This window comes from Eleginops maclovinus, chromosome 24, assembly GCF_036324505.1.
Source record: "Eleginops maclovinus isolate JMC-PN-2008 ecotype Puerto Natales chromosome 24, JC_Emac_rtc_rv5, whole genome shotgun sequence".
In the NCBI taxonomy this organism is placed as follows: domain Eukaryota; kingdom Metazoa; phylum Chordata; class Actinopteri; order Perciformes; family Eleginopidae; genus Eleginops; species Eleginops maclovinus.
In genome coordinates, this window is record NC_086372.1 from 1,193,278 (window position 1) to 1,214,258 (window position 20,981).

Consider the following 20,981-nt stretch of genomic DNA (forward strand, 5'->3'; position numbering starts at 1 on the left):
CTTCAGGTGCACCACGTAAACCTCTCCTTTTTTCCTCACAGGTTTCGGAAAGCTTTAAAACATGAGCTCTTATTTACATTTCACGGGGAAAAGTGGGTCAATGTATTTGTTCTTTATTCTTTGTATTATTGTTTGTTATATATATGTATATATTGTTGTTTATTGTTTAATGTTTATCTTTATTTTATTGTAATTCCTGTAGATTGACTGTCAAATGCAGTGGTGATAAAAAAAAATGTTTCTATCTACTTACCTATATAGATTTAGAAAATGGACCACCAGACTTAGATTTTTAAGAAAGTGTTTCTGTGAAAGGACAGGTGTGTCTTTAGTGTGATAGTTAATTCAAGAATCTCGTTAATAACAAATAAATGCCACACAAAATGACTCCTTGTGTTCACACAGGCAGGTTTAATGATGAATTAACTACATAGAAATGAAAAACAATTCCCAATTATAGCAACATACATTGCATTGTGAAGTAGCGTTAGCTTCAATTCCTTATCAAACCCAAAGCTAATGGTAATCATCAATAAAATATCCCGTTAAGTTCTACAGTAAAGCTTTTTACTCACAGTTATAGGCATCACATTTGACCGTTTTACACAAAGATTACTATAGGGAGTTTCACAATAAAAAGAAATAAGTATGTACAATAAAGTGACAGGTAATGTCTCGGCTGGATTTAAACCCGGAGACGTTTCTTGACGACAGGCCATATTTAATATTACGTTAATCTCGTCCAAGCGGGGCTTTTGTCTCCAGGGATGACTCGTGTCCTGATTCCAATGAAGACACTCTTCAGTTTTGGTTCAGAAAATCTGTGCTCATCTGGGGACAAAGGAAGAGAGTGCGTTATTTATTTTACTCACGACGAGTAAAATGTGCAGAGACATGGATTAAGATCAAACATACCTGAACATCAAATTCAAATCCATCAATCATATTGTTGGCCTGAAACCAACAGAACAGACTAATAAGGGTCTTAATGATGCAATAAATACAGAGCCAAGAGAGGGAGGGAACACACAGAGAAAAAAACCTTCAAATTCGGCAGATTCATTTATTTTAATTATTTTTAAATATATATTAAACTAACAAAATAAAATCGGAAATTTGTGGGAAAAAACTCTAAGAAATCTCTTGAATTAGAGTAATAGCTTTACAAGAAATAACTATATTTATTGTGTGAATAGTAATTAAAATTAGAAAATTAAACAGCACAATAAATACATAAAATTAACAGTAAAATAAATACAAATGTAATTATTTAATATTACCCACTTCTATCGCTGAGCAATAATTTTTCTTTAACCTTTTACGTCATTGTAGATTACAGCAGACATTGACAGAAAACTTGACTCCTGGAGTGTGTTTAACTTTACTTGGTGACTCTACTTGTGGATAACCTTCATTAAAATGCAAACTCGCTGTACTCACCACTGCATCGATGTCTCGGGGACTGACGTACTGCGATAAAACCTTGTAGTCGTCCGGAGACATCGGCATTATGTTGCCTTGCAGTTTGGACGGAGGTCTGCACAGGAGAACGTCGACACCGATTCATTATTTTACATATTACTAATGAAATAAGTCACTTAAATTATCTTGCTTACACTTCTGAGACAGATATGAGCTCCGTCTTCATGTAGCCGCTCTTCTCTGGACCGTTCTCCACGTCCATGGGCTCTGCAGCTGGACGGCGGTAAAACACAGATTAAAACGTATAAAAAGGGAATGAAAATCTGCTAAATATATATATTATCTTAGCTCTATTGGCTCAAGGTTAAAGGTTAATGTATTTTGATTTAACAGAAGGTTTTTTAACACAAAACGCATAATGTCATGTTTTACAAATGTAATACAAAATGCAAATAAAGAAAGATTCCACACGGGAAAGCCTCTGACTTGTGCGGGGAGTAAATAGTTGGCAAATTAAATATATTTGTTCAATATATTAGGATTTTACAACTTGAAAATGTTTCGAATTGAAATTACGTTAAATCCAAAATATCTTGATGTACAATTTCATTGATAGACAAAATATTGAATCTCATATTGAATTGCAGCCCGGACGGTGACTCACTCTCTGTGGGTTTGGGGTAGTACTTGCCGAAGGCCTTGTCTTTGGGGATGTTGGGGTAGAGGAAGCGCAGCGGGTTCTCCGGGATGTTCTCGGCAGCCATCACTTTGTACGTTCGGATGATGTCGGAAAGGGACACGGCGGACAGCTCCTTCTTCGTGTACGGCTCCACCGAGTGGAAGAGCGCCTTGTCTGCGCTCAAGAACACGGACCGTGAGGAAGAAGCTGACGTGCATCTCGACGCTATGGACATTATGCAAAGGATTTTCTTTTTTTAAATGCTCACCGTGGACGTCATGCTCGATCCAGGTGAAGGTGATGGCTCCCTCCTTGCTGCTCTCACTGAAGCGGAGCAGGAAGGTCCCGGGACATTTATCAGTCAGCAGAAACTTCTCCCGCTCTTTGCTGATGAAGCCCATGATGCAGCTACAAACACAAGTCCATTTACTCCAAGTACTGAATCCTGCTTCTCCTGTGTCTGACAGCTGTAACTCCTCTCCACAAAATTAAGATCCACCTAATACATGTTTTCTCACCCGTCGTTCCAGAGACTGAGGAGGTGTCTTTTAATCAGATCCAGGATTCCCTCGATCCACAGCCAGAAGGGAAAAGCTTTCTCATTGGCACTCTGCTGATGGACAGGAGATAGAGGCGTTTAGTTTAGCAAAAACAGCCTTTGTTTGGAAGATTGAAGTGAGAAATTGCTCCTTGTAGTTTTTTAAATGACTGTGGCTCACCTTGCAGAATTTGCCCCAGGGGATTTGTCCTTCTGGGTTCCTCTGGGCTTTAGATCCTACATATTGAAAATAACCATATTTTTCTGACTTTTCATTTGACATATTTTCTAACTTATATTTCTGACATTTCTGTTCACACATTCCTCCATTGAGGTCTGCTGAACTCTATGAAGTGTGAAAGGTTCTGCAGGTGTCAGAGGTGTGTGTGTCGGTTCCTACCAAGCAGCTTGTCTGCCAGCATGTTGAGCTGCTCCTGGTTCAGGCCTCGCTGCGTGACGGAGGAGAACTGCCAGCTGAGGACCTCAGATAGCTGGGACCACTTCGCTGGAGGAGGGGTGAGGAAGAACTTCAGATTCTGAGGAAGAGGAGAAGAGGAACTCGTCTCAACAGATTTTCTACTTTTGTTTTGATTTTGATTATGAGCTATGATACAATGTGTGTGTGTGTGTGTGTGTGTGTGTGTGTGTGTGTGTGTGTGTGTGTGTGTGTGTGTGTGTGTGTGTGTGTGTGTGTGTGTGTGTGTGTGTGTGAAAAAGGGGAAACCGTCCTGTCATTATTGTGCTTTATTTTAAACCTGGAGAAAAAAAATCAGTCAAACAAACTACTTATAGTAGATAAAGTACATTATTCAAAGGTTTACACTAACTTTGGAAAATAACATAGGAAAAAAAATGGAGTGCTCTCTGTTCCCCTCTCCCTCTCTCTCTCCCCCTCTCCCTCTCTCTCTCTCCCTCTCTCTCTCCCTCCCTCTCTCCCTCTCCTGACAGCCAGTCGTATCCGTCTCATGCAGCTCAATGATCCAGGAATGAGTGACCCGACAGTGAAGAATAAACATATTAATAACTAGTTTAGCTAGTTCCAGATGTAGATGAGATAGTTAAGTGTGTTAGGTCTTTAACTTGAAGTAGGTGTTTTGCTCGGTGCACCGGTCCCGTCAAAACGGGCGGAGCTGCGGCGGTGATCATGTAGAGCTGCGTCGTCTCCGTCAGCAGAGATGAAAGCAAAATATTTCCAAATTTCATTTCTTAAGTCTTTTTTGTCAACAAGCCGAGTCGCATCGGCGACAGCAATCGCACTTGCAGCCATGCTCTTGTTTTGTCACATGATATGACAGCTAGAGCGTGCATGAGAGAGGGGAGGCACTGCAGGCAGGCTGCAGGGAGTGGAAGTAGGGCGCTGAACACACACAGGAAATACGGCTCTTATTAAAACAATGTTATTCTTAAATACCGATACTGATGAAATGGGGAATCGTTGCGTTTTTAATGGCAGGGTATCGCGAAACCTTTCTAGTATTGGTGCACCGTGCAACACTAGTGTGTGCTTACCTTGGGCTCAGTGGTCAGCATGTTGTACCAGAGGATGGAGGCCCAGCCAGAAGGCAGCTGACAGACGTTAGAGATGACCACAACAGGCAGAGATATCGCCTACAACAACAACAACAACAAAAACAACAACAAAGACAGGAGTTGAATCCCACTGAAGAGCCCTGTGTAGTGTGCAGGATTTATTTTGTGTGTCTCACCTCCAGTTTGATGTCGAGTCCCGACTGGTTGAGCTGCAGCTCGGACTCAAAGCTGAGTGAGTGAAGCTCCTCTGTGACGATCAGGGGGCCCTGAACAAACACACACACACACACATATATATATTAAGACACACAGCAAACCTTAACAATACTCTCTCAAATAATTCAGAAAAAGTGAAAACCTTTCACGCTTTCTTTCTCTTACCTCGTTCGTTCGGTTGCCGGCAACTTTCTGCTCTTTCAGTTGCTGCATGAAGAGGTTGTAAAAGGATTTGCTTTACACAACTGTTTCCCACTTTTAAACAAACACACTCGACGTCTGATTTTATTCACGGATTAAAAACATCCTATTTTACCAAATGTCTGAACTCCGCTGCCAGGCTGCCATTCGACTCCTCCATGTTCATAACTTTGGTGTTTGTTCCCAAGATGTTGAACTTCCGAAACCTAACATCCACAAGTTAATAATCATGAGTCTGATAGAATAGGACAATATATCCTGAGATGTGTGTGTGTGTGTGTGTGTGTGTGTGTGTGTGTGTGTGTGTGTGTGTGTGTGTGTGTGTGTGTGTGCATGTAGGGGACTCACCCTTTCTTCTCTGTAACATCTCTGAGAAACACAAAAACATCACGTGTTATTGAAACAGTTTTTAAGCGATTTAAATTAACGCTTGAATGCAGCTTACTTGTCAAACGCCGCCTTGACTTTGAGTTGGTAATTAAACTCCTGCAGCTTCACCAGGAACCTGATATAGAAAGGGAAAGAGGTTTCAGTTGAAACAGAAAGTCGGTAGAAGATGGAGAGGAGGATTTCAAAGATATGAACACAGTTTTGTTTTTTGTTTTTCTTTACCGTAGCTTCACTGTGAACTGGACGCCTGTTTTCAGCACCAAGGGTCTCTGTGGGTGGGTGGGCATGCAGGGCTGCCTCTCTACAACCAGAGAGCTACACACACACACACACACACACACACACACACACACACACACACACACACACACACACACACACACACACACACACACACACACACACACACACACATTAATTTTCTTCAAAATAAAACCATTACTCCCCACCTCAGCTGAAAACCTGAGTGCACTGTGATAATGTGTGTGTGTGTGTGTGTGTGTGTGTGTGTGTGTGTGTGTGTGTGTGTGTGTGTGTGTGTGTCCTCACTTGGAGAGGAGGTTCTTGAGGAGGTCCAGGGCTCGGGCCTCCAGGTACGCCTTCTTCTGCGTGATAGGGTCGCAGTCGTACGTGAACTTTTGCTCCAACTCCTGCAGCTTCTTGAGGTGCTGACGGACCTGCTGCAGACTCTCCGCCACTGCTGTGAACCTGCAGGAGGGGGAGGAGGAGGAGGAACATAAATAAAAGGAAGTGATTGAAGGAAAGTGGAGAGTATTGGTTTTTTAAATCTTCACCAGTTCTGCAGCTGGTCCACGCAGGCGTTGGGCGGTCCTCCGATGCAGGCGATCTGCTGCCGCTGCTTCCACTCTGGCAGCTCCTCGGAGATCAGGTCCGACAGCAACGCCTGCGTGACGTTCAGGAGCTCCGTCAGCTGGGACACCACGTCCTGGGGGGAAAAGGGGATTTTAACTCCCAATGTCACACAACTCTGCAGGTGTCTTTTTAAAATCCTAGATGTTTTTGCTCACCTGTCGTTTGGCCTTCAGCTCGAGGCACATCCCCCTCACCCTCATCTTCTCTGTCTCCAGCTCCTTCGGTGTCATGCCATTTAATTCATTCTCTACACACATACATTAAATCAGAAATCAATTGGAGAAAACAACACATCCAAAAACACCATAATAGAGTTTAGTTTCCCCACTAAAACAAAAACACCGTTGTCATTTTCCCCACCTCTGTTCTTCAGTGTGTCGACGATAAAGTCATACTCGTCCTGCTGATCTTCCAGCTTCTTGATGTTCTGGTCGGCCGCCTGCAGAACAAGAGCCAACAGAGGAACCATTATAGACATCTCATCAGTAGAGCAGGGAAAATAAAAGCCTTATGACAGAGTCCTTCATGTTGTTACCTGCACTATTTCTTTCATATGCTCCACTTTGCTGTCCAGCTTCTGCTTCTCCACCACCATGGCCGACATCGTGCCCTCACCATTATGCTGCACAGAAGAATATCCAGTATTTACTTTTCTAAATATAGTAAGAGGGAAATACTGTGGCGAAGATATCCCAAGATGTCCTTTTACCTCTCTGTTCTTCGCCCCGTCCAGGATCTTCTTCTCCTCCTTCAGGTTTCTGGAGATGATCATGGCCATGTGGATGGGATCTTCCTGGAAGCGATCCTGCAGAGACATCGAGGGTGTTGTCAGCATAAAATAAATACTTGTCACACTGCACAGAGGGGGACGGTCGGGGGTACCTGCAGGTTCCTCTTGATCTTGCGGATGTTGTGCTGCAGCAGGAAGTTGTTCTCCAGGGCGAAGCGGCTGTGTTGGTCGTCCAGTTGAGCGAGGAGGTCGTGGAAACGGACGGTGGCCAGAGAGTCCTGAACCGCCACCGTGTCCCTGAGCAGGCAGAGAAAGAATTCAATAATTCAATTAACTTTACAATGAATATTCCAGAAGATTTTACATTTTAAATGATATAAAACAAAGCTGGAACAAGAACACAATAATAAGGTGTTTTTTGTTCCAGTTGAGCTAATTAACTTTTGTTTGTTTGTCTCCGTACCAGTCGATGCTCTCGATCCACCTGCTCAGGTACTGTCGGATGTCCATGGGAAAGGAGTCGTCGTACAGCTGGTCCACCTGCTCCAGGTACTTGCAGTCCAACATCTGGAGCTGGCACCACTGAGTCATCTTCTGGGGAACGAGAGGGAGAAGCTTCACGAGGATCCAGGCATTTCACTTTTACATAAATTCTGACTTATGCCATATGGGATTTATTCTCCACCCTGCTTCCCTCAGTGTGGTCAGACGGCAAAGGTAAGGGAGCTTCGTTCATTTGTAATGTGTCCATAGGTTTCGTTTCCTTATCCCTCCTCCTTCAGAGCCAATAATATCCCACAATATTATATTAGTATGTGTGTATTAAATAGATATCTATTGAGACGCATCCTTTCACTGTACTGTTTTAATTCTATATCTGTATCTTCTCTAATAAAACACCAAGTCATGCTGCACCAAATTACCTCCAGAAACTTTTTGAGCACATTTTGCCTTAAAAACCAGAGCATAAAATGTCAAATAAATGGTAAAAGTTCCCTTGTGAATATGGCATCGACAGGTTAATTATGTTAAGTTAATTTAGTTCAGTTTGGTTTTACGTTAGCTTAACATATATAAAAACAGACAGTAGATTTAAGAGACATGTTGTCACTGCCTAAGGAACTAATTGAGTGAACTTACCTTTTAATTTGAGTAAACACGTACAATATCTCGCCGAAATACAACTTTATTTCCAAGAGGTTTTCCCAAAACGGTACACACGGATTCTGCTTTTTTCTTCAACTGTAATGTACAGGAAACAGAAGTAGCGAATCCCCTGGAAGCTTTGAGATCTGTACCCGCCCCTTTACTTGTCAGCCAATCAGAGCGATGCGTACGTGGCTGTTCTGTCAGTTAGCGCGTTCACCCATAAAACAATACACCAATATTTTACTAAATGTATTTTAAGAGGTTTCTGTTGAAGATCAATAATTAATATGTGTATGTTTTTGTTTTCATACACTATAAAGGCAATAACCCATGATGTAAAACTATATCTATGTGATTAAAAGCAAAGATCTGTAGCTTCCGGGAGGGGGGGGAAAGACACTTATGAGAAGAGCTTCCACTGACCACGTGTTTTCAGAGAAAGAGAAAGTGACTAAAAGACGTACAACTATGAAACTGAAACTCAACTTATAATAAAAAATAAGCTTTCACATTCAGTCATTTTGTCCAAAATAAGAACAATTACCACATTTAACAACATATGTGAATTTAAAATATGACTTTATTTATCAATAAGGCCTTTTGGGGGGCAGAAATAAACACTTGTTTACAACTGTGACCCATTTGGCCCCAGAAACAACAATAACAACATCTATATGAAATTAAAATAACGTTAAATGTTAATTATGTATAACAATTTACAAATGCATCCAAGCCTGTTAGTACCACAACAAGGTTAAATATGTGATAATAAAATAGATAATCGTGTATTAATTTCTCCACAGTTTAAATATGTATGGTACATTTATGATCATGCATGTACAGAGAAAAAGCACACAGGTCATAAAGGTCAAGTTCTTGACTGCAGATATAAATAACATTTTTACAGCAATATTTATTGGAAGAACATATTATTAGCCAGGAAGAAAAACAGAGCTTAAAAGTCTTCACTTCACAATCTGTATTATTAAAATGACCTTGAAATAAATCTGCAATCACAGTGAAGAAGGTGAAATCCTACAGTCTGGTCTTCAGTTTTGATTATGGGACATTAAAGTCATGTACTGTAAATGCATGATTTAAAGTGGAATAATCAGGTTTTCTTCAATGCATATCTTCATTCTAGTGGATAAATGTGCCTTATTTAATGAAAGCTATCACCTCTATGGGGTTGAGCATAATGAAGCAATAAAAATAGCTTGAATCTGCCTTTTTTTCCTGCAGGTAAGCAAAGCAATCTTGCATGTTGCATGTTGGCTGCAGACTCACAAACGCGGACGTTCTGTTCCATCGGCAGAACAAAGACTTTTGGGTCAGAAAGCCCCGTGAAGAACAACAGCACTCAGGACATCTGCACATGGCTTTCGGGTTGAGATCAAACCTCCCTCTGAGATCACAGTTTCTGCGCTCACATTGAAATTGGCAGATGGATCCAAAACTTCCCTGAGTGTTTGTGCACTACTTCACCAGTCAGAGATGCTTTTTAGATCAGAGAGAACTTGATTAAAGTATGATTAGGGTTCAAGTTAAAGGTCTTGTTTGGGGTTACAGCTGTGTAAATCAGTGTAGCTCCTCATGTTGTTTGTAGCTGGTGATCTAGTAGCATTTATTTTAATGTCTTGCATCACCTTACATCGTGTTTTTGCTGACCTCTAGTGGTTCAGCGTCTCACCTGCTGCAGTGATGTAGAATTGTACACCAGGGTCTGTCAGTATCACTACAAGGCGTAGTTAAATGATGCACTCTAGTATCCATCCAGTCTTTATCCTGTGAATGTGTAGTGCATGCAAACTAGGAAACATGAAGAAGAGAAATTGCACAGAAGAAGGAACATGTTATGTGATGCAATCCAGTGATAAGAACTGTGTTTGATTTCAGAGCTTTTCCTTGTGCTGGTCAGGTTAAAAACATTTATTTCTCCCTATCCCTGTTACGCTCTTAAAAAAACAGATCACAGCGAGGAGTTTGCAGACAAGCTTTGGGAAGGGAAAGGTCGATGTAAGCTCGGTCGTTAGGTTCATGTTTTTCAAAATAAGGGCGCACATGAAAGAAGTCCTGCAGGGTTTGCTCTGGTCAAGGCTCAAATCAGGACAGGTTTTCATAGGACATGAGGACATGAAGCAGCAGGGACACTTATTGTTGTGTGCATTGTTTACCCACTAGTGGACAGTCATTAAAAACATTAGATTTTGCATAACTATATATTGTAAAGCTGGTAAAAGCTTTTGGAAGTATTGTCCTTGTAAATACTCCTCGCTCTCCATACATGGAAAAGTAAATGCTTTGAATATTTGCATCCCTTTCATCCTGCAGACACCTCGGTTTCTCTCAGGAGCATCCGCAGTGGTCGACCACCATGGACGGGATCTTTCCATAGATGATCTGCTCCTTGCGGTTGAAGTAGAGCATGTTGATGGGCGACATCTTGGTCGGCGTGCAGCAGGGCCCCGCCGAGCCCCGAGGGTTAGCTTTGTTCACCAGGTGTGCATGCGGGTACTGCTGCAGGTGCATGAACTCACACTCCCCCGAGCAGTAGTTGGCCCGGTAGCGCTTGGGCGCGATGATCCAGTCCCAGCCGAACTCCTCAAAGTCAACGGTGAGTGGGTAGCGGCAGCAGCGGGTCTCCGAAGACTCCTCGTCGCAGTTGAGCCCAGAGTCACGGCGGGATCTCTTGGGGCTGTCGAGGATCTTCACTTCGATGAACGGTTGCTGGAAAAGAGTTGGAAATGTGCCGGCATGCAACAGAAAAAAACACTTGTACCATGCTGAGCAATTAGCCAAACACTAGGTCAGAACTTTGGTTTTGACCCCAGGTGGCGTTAGGTTAACTTCATTCACTTAATTTGGATCTTCCAGAATCAAAGTGCTCTTGAAGTATAATTTAACAGGTCTTGGTACACTCACCAGCCCTTCCTCTCCGGGCTCTACTGATGTGACGGCCAGATCTTCTCCGTTAGAGTCGAAGGCGTTGATCTCGATGCCGTAGTTGCTCTCCGGTTGGCGCAGCCAGGCCTGCAGCAGAGACTTGATGTCGATGCTCTGCCAGGATCCGGCGCCGGCGTCTGCGTCGATCTTCAGGGAGCGGACTCGGACTCGGGTGTTGTTTCCCTCCCTCCCCGGTTTGAGGCGGGAGATCTGCAGGAAGATGGTGGTGACTATGTCGGCTGGACGCAGGTGAACCCACAGCTGAGCGCGCAGGATGTTTTTGGGTTGGATCTTCGGACTGAGGCTGAACAGACAACAAGAGGACAACTCCTCCAGGTGCACCGGATTAGCTGGAAGAAGTTGATATTAAATTGTTGAATTATTTTCTGGTTTGTGAGGATGAACCCTATTTATTTTGGTGACCGCCTGACCTTTCCTCCAGCCCTGACGAAATAAACCTCTCATCGACAGTCTTTTCCATATTATCTTCTAGTGATTTCCCTCAAATTGGTTCAGGGTTTTTTTTTATAGGTGACAGAATAAAGTTCTTTCTGACCCTATGACCATTCCTCTTCTGTTACTGTTGTAGGTTTAAAATAATAAAATTACTTATCATCTATTGTTTCACATGACCAATATTGCCAAAGCATGTTAGCTACCATTTGCTGCTGTGTTGTATCTAATAAAACTGAGTAAATTGACTTATTTACACTTGGATATACTCACTTACAGCGTGCACGTTAAATTGCAGAAATATAAGATTAAAGTTAAATAATCAGACTTTAAAAGTGATTATAATATTTGTTAGCAAGCAGAAGGATAATTACACACGTCTTCATGGTCATTTACCGCCACACTGTCCCGTTTTCTACTTGGAAACAAACTTTACGCACAGGATTTACGCACGGATTACGATAGTGTTTTTACGCACGATGTTCAGTCGAGCTGCAGAACAAAGAATAGAAATGACAGATATGTTTTGTTTAGTTACGCTTGGTGGCCATGGTGATGATTGTCTCCGTGGTGGCGTGGTCCTCTTCCTCCACGCGCGGGTCGTACTGGTCCAGGAGCTGCGTCAGAGGAGGCGCTTTGGGGAGCAGCTGGCGGATCATGTCCCGGCTGATGTTGGGAGCCTGTTCGAGCCGCAGGATACTCAGGATCTGAGACTTGATGCTGTGGAGCCTCATCTGCTTGCTGTGCTCCCGGAAGTCGCAGGCTGAGCACTGCTCTCCCCCCTCCACCAGCAGCTTGGAGGTCTGGTTCATCTCCATGGAACAACTCGCGGAGAGGAAGACGGTCAGGCCCACAAAGAGGAGCATCCTGCAGGGAAGAAAGGGTCAGTGCAGTGACGCTGACTGATATGAGTCTGTTCCCAGGACTCAGGGATTTGTGATTGGCTGTGAGGAGGATCTTTTTTTATCACAAGGGAGATTTAAAGAGGTAGCAACACACTGACACTTTTTCTTTAAAGCTAAATATTGTCTTTTGGATGTTGGCTGCTGCTCCTCCTACCCACCTACATGAGGAGTAAACAGGTTCAGCTGCCTGTTTCTCAGCCACTCTGGAGGCAGTCCAAACATCAAAGCAGCCTGCAGGGAGTCCAGAGAGGAGCTGCAACATAGAGGGTAAAATACTAGAATATCACCTCAATATTTCACCTGATTTATGGCGCTGGATGTGTTCTAGATCAGAAATGGGAATTTTGTGGCATTTTAACAATCGTTTCAGACTATGGATGCAACTTATTTTTAGTTATTGGACCCATTTGACCTTGGTGGAGGTTTTTTCCGTGCAGGTAATGAAACATTTCTTTTTCTTCAGTCATGGAAATGATCTTCAGATGCCTGTCCTCTCCAGTTGCTCCAGTGTGTCTTTGAAATGGGATCGAAGGTGTCCAGATTCTTGTCTTGGGTCTGTCTGGACCAACAGAAGGAGACTGTCATCGACAAACCGGAAGAGGATGAAACAGAAGTGTTTTTAAAGGACCTAAAGCAGGGAATATGTTCAGAGGAAACTCCAGCTGATGTTTTATTTCCTCCAGTCAGCAAACAGATACTGGATTACACTCAAAAGATGTCAGAGGACATCATCACTCAGGCTCTGCAGATCTGCTGGCAGATGGAGATCCAATACAAAGAGTTGCCTTTCATTGATTCAGAGTGTGAATATATAATATGAACTCAATCATTTTTTTTACATGAAGTTTTTTTTTGAAGTTTAAACGTGACGTTCATGTTGAAAATACTCCTGAAATGCTGCAGGAATGTAGACTCTGTCTGCAACCTATGATTTAGTTTGGAGTTGGTGCTCATTTCTAAGCATTGCAACACAGAAATGATTTGTTTGTATGACAGTCAAACATGTTCGAAACAGACTCATGCAAATATAACTTTGTCAAACCAAAAGCGTGTCATTATTTTGATTAGGTTGTTAACCATGCTGGATCATGCTATTTGTTCCACAAACAAAACTACTGTACTGCAAAACATATGAATGTAATGGATGTGTGTGGTTGTGTTGGCTATGTGCATGATGGCAGAAGGTGGTGACTCACTCACACACTGAAACACCTGTCGTCCTAACTGACTCTCCGCTCCACCCAGAGGCGCTGGCTGCATCCCAAGACTGCATATGTTTAGTGTTGAAGGTGCAAAACTGACTAATCCCACAACAAAAACACTAATTCATACACCTCAAATGTCTTTATTGATCTTTATTATGCATTAAAGTTACCAGAAAACAAGAACATGTTTTCTGAGTAAGCTTGAGAAAAAAAGGCATAGTTTATTATTTTAATGCAGTGCAGAAATAAAGCATCTTCTTTGCATAATGGCAGCTGGAGATTCTGTGCGTCTGCTGCCTGCAAGACAAAACCAGACAATTGTTTAGTGCTTTTAAAAGGGAGAACACACTTTAACAGGAAAAATAAAAACATGTGAATCTGGTTTTGTTTCTTAGCATGTTTAGTTATATCTCCTTTTGGAACAAGCATGTAATTAAACATGGCGTGCATATTTAAAGGGTGTTATTGATCAGGACTAAATGTTGTATGTTTGTTTCTCACCTGTATTCACCTTTCTACCTGCGTCCACCGTGACCACGCCCGTGCCCGCGCCCATGCCCGCGCCCGTGTTTGTTGCCGTGCTTGTGGCCGTGCTTGTGCTTTCGATGACCACCGTGCCCATCGTCGCTGCCGCTGCCACTTCCGCTGCCACTTCCGCTCTCGCTGCCACTTCTGCTTCCACTGCCGCCGTCATGATCACGATGGCCCCGTTCATCGCGGTGTCTGTGGCGATCCTTGTCATCATGATCCCTACCATGGTCTTCATCACGGTGATCCCCTGCACGATGATCCCTGTCGTCATAGCGCTTCCCTTCATCACGGTGATCCCTACCACGGTCTTCATCACGGTGATCCCCTTCACGGTGATCCCTACCACGGTCTTCATCACGGTGATCCCCTTCACGGTGATCCCTACCACGATCTTCGTCACAGTGATCCTTGTCATCATGATCCCTACCACGGTCTTCATCACGATGATCCCCTACATGACGATCCCTGTCTTCATAGCGCTTCCCTTCATCACGGTGATCCCCATCATGCTTCTTGTCCTTATGCTGATCGTGACCACCTTCCTCGTGTCCACCCGCTACCAGGGCATCGTCCAGGTCAAAGTTGTACCCCGACGGGTGCTTATCTGTTCAGAATAATCAGAATAAAACACAGAGATGCATTTCAAAGGACTCATCAAGATTCAACTACAGCCTTTGACCTGCGTCAGCTCTTACCTTGGTCGGTATTCGCGAACATCTTCTGTCGTTGATGTCTGTGTTTGTGGCAGAGGATTTATATGACACAGTGCTAAAGAAAAAAGAAGACGGGGTGGAGAATTTCTGTTAAACCAGTCCGACTGGAATATTAAAAGGTGTGGCAAACCATAATGCACTCTGAAAAATCCAGTGAGTCGGGTTACAGTCACCTTCCTCGGAACCAATGTTTTATTTTTTTAGGAAAAAGTTTCTAAAAGACTTCTTCAACCATATGAGGAATAAATCTGGCCTAAAAATAACACTTTGACAGGAAGAAGCATTTGATCAAGTCAAACTAAAATACAGTTACAAATATTCCAGTGACAAAACATGCAGGAAGCGATCACCTTGTTTCATTAAGATATATCTAATAATTTGCAGAAATACTTTGAAAAACCTTCACCATTCTTCGACGACTTTTGCATTTCTAGTAAATAAAACGGTTTACTTACTCGAGACGACTCCAAGGCGACGAGTGCTCCTTCTCTGCGGGAACAGACGATGCACAATAATTAATAAGCCCCTTCTCCCTCATCAGCATTCTTCTGGTGTCACGTCACGAAACAGGTTGCAGAGAGAGGCGTTGTCTATTGATCTGATCCTCAGCCAAATTAAATCTTGTGGTTGTTGAGCCGTACTTTCAGAGGAAGAGAAGATCAGTAGTTTCATCAGTGCACCCAAGGAAACGCTTCTTCCTACCTCAAGGAACTACTCTCACCACACACCTCCAGGACCAAGCTCTACACCATGGGGTTCCCTCCCAGACCACCAGAGAGCTCTACAGGCCTCCGAGTCTTTTAAAATGGGCCTAAAAGCCCTTCTTTCAGAGTGTTTTTAAGCCCTACTGTTGCACTTTTACAATACATAAAAGAGGTAATGACTCTCACACTCCGTTAGAAATGTCTTTTCTTTTTATTACATCATTTTTCACTCTATACATGTGTGATCTAGCTATGTACAATCATATAATGTAATTATAACGTTACATACAGAATCAGATCAGACCAACAATAGTAAGGGTATACATTTATCTAGAGTAAAATATGAGTCGCATTGTCTGCAAACATTTAAGTCCTGTGCTGCTGTTTGTACGACTTAATGTATACATGTAAATGCATTCATATTAACTTGAAATGCCCCAAACACTAAAACATGACTATCAGAGACAGACAGGCTGGTGTTTGAGGCCAATACGAGAGATTATATCAGGACAGATTAACAGACAGATATCATAAGTTTGTCGAAATACCTGCAGACGAAGTTTACAGTTTTTCCTCTAAGAATCTCTGCTAGATTTACAATCCATACAAAAATGATTTTGTCTTTATTGGTAAGTCCGAGTCCCGCATCGTGGTTACAAAGAGCGGACTATAGTCGTCTAAAAAGGGGGGAAAAGTACTGTAGCAGTTCAGTCTCGGTCCCTCAGCTCGGAGCCGCTCTACCTCCAGGCGTCCGGCCGCCCGTTAGGATCCGTCCTGACTCTGTCGGATGTCGGCTACGCTCTCTGGGACTCGGGCCACCATGCCCTCCATCGACCTTGTCAGGCAGATCTGGCAACCCAGACGAGATCTGTGTGCAGGAAGAGAGGCTTTATTGTCTCGTAGCTACAACTTCACAAAAATGCAATGGTTAATCTAAAACTACATCTAAATCTAAAACAGCTGCACAGATGCAGTAACAGTAATTTGTAGAGAAAGCTCGTCTGACACTGAGAAATGTTAATCTCTTAAAGTAGCTGAGGTGAAAATAATCTCATTAATAGAGCTGTGTACTTCCACAGGTCTGCAGTGTGTGTGTGTGTGTGTGTGTGTGTGTGTGTATGTGTGTTTGTTCTTACGTGTCAGACAGGCCGTAGGCTAAATCTAACATGTCCATCTCCTCGTCTGTGACTGGACCCAGACTCTTGTAGGTTTCCTCATCAAAGATCAGATGGCATGTGGAGCAGGCCAGCGTTCCTTCACACGCCCCTGAAATGCATTTTTTTTTATCATCAATTAATCTACAGATTATGTTCTGGATTAATCATGTGGTTTATAAAATGTCAGAACAAATCAGAACATGTCAGTCAACCAGACAAAAACGTACATTTTTAGGTGAAATCTCCATATTTTGGAGGCTGAAAACATAATTTTCCCATGAAAAATTATAGTTTTTCAAATGTAGTTTTCATTATTTTTCTGTTTATCTGATCATGTGTGTGTGTGTGTGTGTGTGTGTGTGTGTGTCTACCAAAGCCATCAAAGTCGAGGTCTTCATTAATAACGATATCAAGCAGTGAGTCTCCTGGTGAGCCCTTCACTGTGATCTTCTCCCCGTCTCTGTTGACAAAATGCACCGTCACCTTGTTGTCTGACCTGAAACACACACACACCGACACACACCCCCACACACACACCCCCACACACACACCCCCACACACACACCCCCACACACACACCCCCACACACACACCCCCACACACACACACACACACACACACACACACACACACACACACACACACACACACACACACACACACACACACACACACACACACACACACACACACACACACACACACACACACACACACACACACACACACACACACACACACACACACACACACACACACACACACACACACACACACACACACACACACACATTATTACCAGCGTTCCTGAAGATTGACTTCACTGCCCTCTAGTGGGCAGAGCTCATCACTACACCACAATATAATAATAATATGTTGAAATAAAGATCTCTTGTTAGTTAAGAGGATTAAAATATAATCTTAAAACGTGTGATTGATATTAATTAATTACTGTAACAAACTGGTTGTTTAATGGTGGTCATTAATGAAAATATACTTCCTACAGGTCTCTACATAAACTTTAAGGTCATGAACGTATGGCACAATCAAACACTTGTCCATTGTGCAGTCAGTCAGTTTTTGCTCTGTTCAGCATTACGGATAAACATTCTACATCAGCTTAGCCTCGTTGGGTGAGTACCTCGACTTTAAAACCAGTACAGCCTCTTAGAACCAGGTCACCTCCACACACAACGTGCCAAAAGGTTGTGTGCAGTCATAAAAATAATTACATCCCAGGGAAATTAAGAGAAATGGAGCAGAATAAATGGGGAGCAAATATGGTTCGAAGATGGATTTTCTGCAGCTTTTATAGTGCAAAGGGTTTCTAGGGTTTATTCAGGGAAACATGAATGAGCAAACCCTGTGGGAATCTGAATAACCTTTGAAATCATTGACCAGAACTCTTAGCTAAGTTGTAGCATGGATAAAAGGCACATTGAGTGCTTAATGAGACCGATTCAGTACGCACTATTCTTCTGGAGGAAAAGTCCCTGACACACGGACCAGTGGAAACCCGGTCAAATCTGGCTTTCAGTTGTTTGACCCTGGGAATCCGAGCCTTGGTTAAATCCTTGTGCAGAAAGATGAATCACTTTAGCCAAGGTTCATTCAGTCTTTTCTAAGATAACACACTCTATTTTGAGGGCGTACACACACACTGTTATGCAATGTTAGCAATTTTCTGCCGCAAGTCTTTCCATTCTTTACGAGTTTCTTTATTTTTAATTGTCTCTCACGACGCTCTCCAGCAGTGCTTATTCTGCAAAAACACTCCTTCTTTCCGAAGCAAAATCAAAAGCTGATTTGGCAATAAACTGGATGTGTACAAAAGAAAATGTAAATAATAATAAATATTTCCACATGCAAAACTCAATAGAACCTTGTGACAACAAACGTAATCCAATCCAAGCAGAGATATTTATCTACACACTTCACATCATGTCTCGTCTCATAGTCTCTACCTGTATATCCTGCCAGGTGTGTGTCATGATAAAGGTTTTTTTTCTGAATGGAGTTTGGAGTTGAACTCTGTGCACAGATGACGTGTTTGCAGCAATACCTCTGTATCCCTACCGCTCTAAAGATCTGCACAGCTCTCCACTTTAAATATAATATCCTGCAGTGTGCCATTCATTGCACAAGCCTTACATTTTTAACCTTCTCTTACAACTTATTTCCTTATGTTGTATATGTTTGCATCTTCATGCAGGGGTGGGAGAAGTACTCAGGTCTTGTACTTGAGTAAAGTAGAAGTACTCAGGTCTTGTACTTGAGTAAAGTAGAAGTACTCAGGTCTTGTACTTGAGTAAAGTAGAAGTACTCAGATCTTGTACTTGAGTAAAAGTAGAAGTATTCAGATCTTGTTCTTGAGTAAAGTAGAAGTACTCAGATCTTGTACTTGAGTAAAGTAGAAGTACTCAGATCTTGTACTTGAGTAAAGTAGAAGTACTCAGGTCTTGTTCTTGAGTAAAGTAGAAGTACTCAAGTCTTGTACTTGAGTAAAGTAGAAGTACTCAGGTCTTGTACTTGAGTAAAGTATAAGTACTCAGGTCTTGTACTTGAGTAAAGTAGAAGTACTCAGGTCTTGTACTTGAGTAAAGTAGAAGTACTCAGGTCTTGTACTTGAGTAAAGTAGAAGTACTCAGGTCTTGTACTTGAGTAAAGTAGAAGTACTCAGGTCTTGTACTTGAGTAAAGTAGAAGTACTCAGGTCTTGTACTTGAGTAAAGTAGAAGTACTCAGGTCTTGTACTTGAGTAAAGTAGAAGTACCAGAGTGTAGGAATACTCTGTCACAGTGAAAGTATTCTAAATGTTCCTCCAGTGAAAGTAGAAAGTACTCTCCTCTAAATGTACTTACAGTAGCGACAGTAAAAGTAGTCATTGTCTGATTGGTCCATTTCAGAATAATATCTCTGATATGTTTTATAATGATTGATCATTAAAGTGTTCTCAGAGCTGGTAAAGGTGCAGCTAGTGGAACTAACACCTGATTGATTATATTTCACATCATTAATCCTAATCTGCCTAGCAACTAAAGGTATTAAATAAATGTAGTGGAGTAGAAGTACAAAGTAGCAACACATTGAAATACTCCAGTGAAGTAAAAGTACCTCAAAATTGTACTCAAGTACTGTACTTGACTTGATTGTATTCAGACACCCACCTGAGAAAGTGTCCGGAGGTAAAACTCCTCTGACTCCTCAGCCAGGATCCAGAGGAGACTGCAGCCGTCCTCCATGCGTATTCTCTTAACTTCACATGAGCTAGTCTTCTCAGAGCTGTCACTAAAGCCATTTTAGAACCCGTCCGACCTGCAGAACACACAGAAAAACAGTCCAGTGCAGTCGAGGAAGCACAAGCTAAGCTAAGGTAGCTTGTTTTAGCTGCATTACGTCACTCCGTCACTGTCACGTTGGTTGCGTAACGTTCGTAACGTTTACGTCAGAACCATCATCCTGTCAGCACTTTCAAAATAAAGTCTTTAGCGATAAACGTGTTGACACTTTTTAGTAGAAAGTAGTGTACTTAAATACACTTTTGAGTAAGTTGTACTTTACTTGAGTATTTGAATTGATTGCAGAGAAGATGTTGTTCAGGGAGAATAGTGGGCCATAGGATGTTGCATAGCAACATCTGGAATACGTCAGGGGGCCCCCATGAACATAGTCACTTTAGTGTGGGATGAACGATGGTAAATATAATCAGCCCTTAAATCAGACTGTAGTTCACCTGCAGTAAATCCAGCAGCTACCCTGCAGTATACAAAGCCATTAGAACTAGCTGCGCCTTTACCAGCTCTGAGAACACTTTAATGATCAATCATTATAAAACATATCAGAGATATTATTCTGAAATGGACCAATCAGACAATGACTACTTTTACTGTCGCTACTTTAAGTACATTTAGAGGAGAGTACTTTCTACTTTCACTGGAGGAACATTTAGAATACTTTCACTGTGACAGAGTATTCCTACACTCTGGTACTTCTACTTTACTCAAGTACAAGACCTGAGTACTTCTACTTTACTCAAGTACAAGACCTGAGTACTTCTACTTTACTCAAGTACAAGACCTGAGTACTTCTACTTTACTCAAGAACAAGACCTGAGTACTTCTACTTTACTCAAGTACAAGACCTGAGTACTTCTACTTTACTCAAGTACAAGACCTGAGTACTTCTACTTTTACTCAAGAACACGATCTGAGTACTTCTTCTTTTACTCAAGTACAAGACCTGAGTACTTCTACTTTACTCAAGTACAAGACCTGAATACTTCTACTTTACTCAAGTACAAGACCTGAATACTTCTACTTTACTCAAGTACAATATCTGAATAGGCTACTTCTCAGATATAACTTTTATTTTGGAAGTCAAACAAAGTTCCTGTTGCCAGTTGGTTAATTGTGGCTGCCTTGATGCCTCCAACAGAAAATGCTCTGCCCCAAAAAGTGTTGCTCAATAAAGGTCAAAGCCTTCCACATTTGGACCTCTACACACTCTCCTGGTAAAGGGATTGAGGAAAAAACATCAGACAGAGGTCACGTTTACTAGAAGACCATTGTATAATTACTTAGACCTGCATCAGTATGGCAATACACCCAATTAAAACCAATGATATGTTTGATTAGTTAGCTAAT

General features: G+C 42.2%; 3 protein-coding genes across 10 annotated transcripts; all 3 read right to left on the reverse strand.

Annotated features, from left to right (window-relative positions):
• Window positions 1–391: 391 nt before the first annotated feature.
• Window positions 392–7,857, reverse strand: stat1a (signal transducer and activator of transcription 1a). 7 transcript variants are annotated; one of them, XM_063878033.1, is made up of 25 exons: window positions 7,720–7,857; window positions 7,043–7,173; window positions 6,732–6,876; window positions 6,559–6,654; window positions 6,385–6,471; window positions 6,210–6,288; window positions 6,005–6,096; window positions 5,771–5,922; window positions 5,526–5,684; window positions 5,199–5,291; window positions 5,032–5,091; window positions 4,935–4,955; window positions 4,702–4,792; window positions 4,551–4,592; window positions 4,346–4,435; window positions 4,149–4,247; window positions 3,040–3,175; window positions 2,821–2,876; window positions 2,620–2,711; window positions 2,370–2,509; window positions 2,087–2,275; window positions 1,617–1,695; window positions 1,441–1,537; window positions 916–954; window positions 392–831 (listed from the first exon to the last, which is right to left on the reverse strand). In XM_063878033.1, the coding sequence occupies exons 2-25, from the start codon at window positions 7,168–7,170 to the stop codon at window positions 802–804; spliced, it is 2,292 nt and encodes a 763-aa protein (XP_063734103.1). In that variant the 5' UTR covers window positions 7,171–7,173; window positions 7,720–7,857; the 3' UTR covers window positions 392–801. The 7 variants fall into 7 exon arrangements, with proteins under 7 accessions (XP_063734103.1, XP_063734104.1, XP_063734099.1 ...); XM_063878034.1 differs by having other exon boundaries at window positions 2,114–2,275; window positions 2,620–2,714; XM_063878029.1 differs by having other exon boundaries at window positions 2,620–2,714.
• Window positions 7,858–8,317: 460 nt separating this feature from the next.
• On the reverse strand, window positions 8,318–12,423 carry LOC134860833 (growth/differentiation factor 8-like). The gene is made up of 4 exons (XM_063877656.1): window positions 12,188–12,423; window positions 11,663–11,991; window positions 10,651–11,021; window positions 8,318–10,455 (listed from the first exon to the last, which is right to left on the reverse strand). The coding sequence occupies exons 1-4, from the start codon at window positions 12,289–12,291 to the stop codon at window positions 10,075–10,077; spliced, it is 1,185 nt and encodes a 394-aa protein (XP_063733726.1). The 5' UTR covers window positions 12,292–12,423; the 3' UTR covers window positions 8,318–10,074.
• A 946-nt stretch (window positions 12,424–13,369) lies between these two features.
• On the reverse strand, window positions 13,370–19,759 carry LOC134860834 (adrenodoxin-like). Of its 2 annotated transcripts, XM_063877659.1 has the most exons (7): window positions 19,506–19,759; window positions 16,711–16,835; window positions 16,319–16,448; window positions 14,934–16,050; window positions 14,461–14,533; window positions 13,736–14,369; window positions 13,370–13,531 (listed from the first exon to the last, which is right to left on the reverse strand). In XM_063877659.1, the coding sequence occupies exons 1-4, from the start codon at window positions 19,634–19,636 to the stop codon at window positions 15,945–15,947; spliced, it is 492 nt and encodes a 163-aa protein (XP_063733729.1). In that variant the 5' UTR covers window positions 19,637–19,759; the 3' UTR covers window positions 13,370–13,531; window positions 13,736–14,369; window positions 14,461–14,533; window positions 14,934–15,944. The 2 variants fall into 2 exon arrangements, with proteins under 2 accessions (XP_063733729.1, XP_063733728.1); XM_063877658.1 differs by lacking the exons at window positions 16,319–16,448; window positions 16,711–16,835; window positions 19,506–19,759 and having other exon boundaries at window positions 14,934–15,091.
• Between the last annotated feature and the right edge of the window lie 1,222 nt (window positions 19,760–20,981).

Bases quoted from the DNA above. Each gene is read 5' to 3' on its own strand.
- stat1a (XM_063878029.1), bottom strand. From the start codon at position 7,170: ATGACTCAGTGGTGCCAGCTCCAGATGTTGGACTGCAAGTACCTGGAG. The intron at 1,696-2,086 runs GTGAGTCACCGT...ACCGCCGTCCAG, and splicing joins CTACCCCAAACCCACAGAGA to CTGCAGAGCCCATGGACGTG. The intron at 832-915 runs GTATGTTTGATC...CTTTGTCCCCAG, and splicing joins GATTTGAATTTGATGTTCAG to ATGAGCACAGATTTTCTGAA.
- LOC134860833 (XM_063877656.1), bottom strand. From the start codon at position 12,291: ATGTTGCAGCTCCTCTCTGGACTCCCTGCAGGCTGCTTTGATGTTTGG. The intron at 11,992-12,187 runs GTGGGTAGGAGG...TCTTCCCTGCAG, and splicing joins CCTGTTTACTCCTCATGTAG to GATGCTCCTCTTTGTGGGCC. The intron at 10,456-10,650 runs GTGAGTGTACCA...ACTCTTTTCCAG, and splicing joins AGCCCGGAGAGGAAGGGCTG to CAACCGTTCATCGAAGTGAA.
- LOC134860834 (XM_063877658.1), bottom strand. From the start codon at position 14,204: ATGAAGACCGTGGTAGGGATCATGATGACAAGGATCACTGTGACGAAG. The intron at 13,532-13,735 runs GTGAGAAACAAA...TTTGTCTTGCAG, and splicing joins AGGTAGAAAGGTGAATACAG to GCAGCAGACGCACAGAATCT.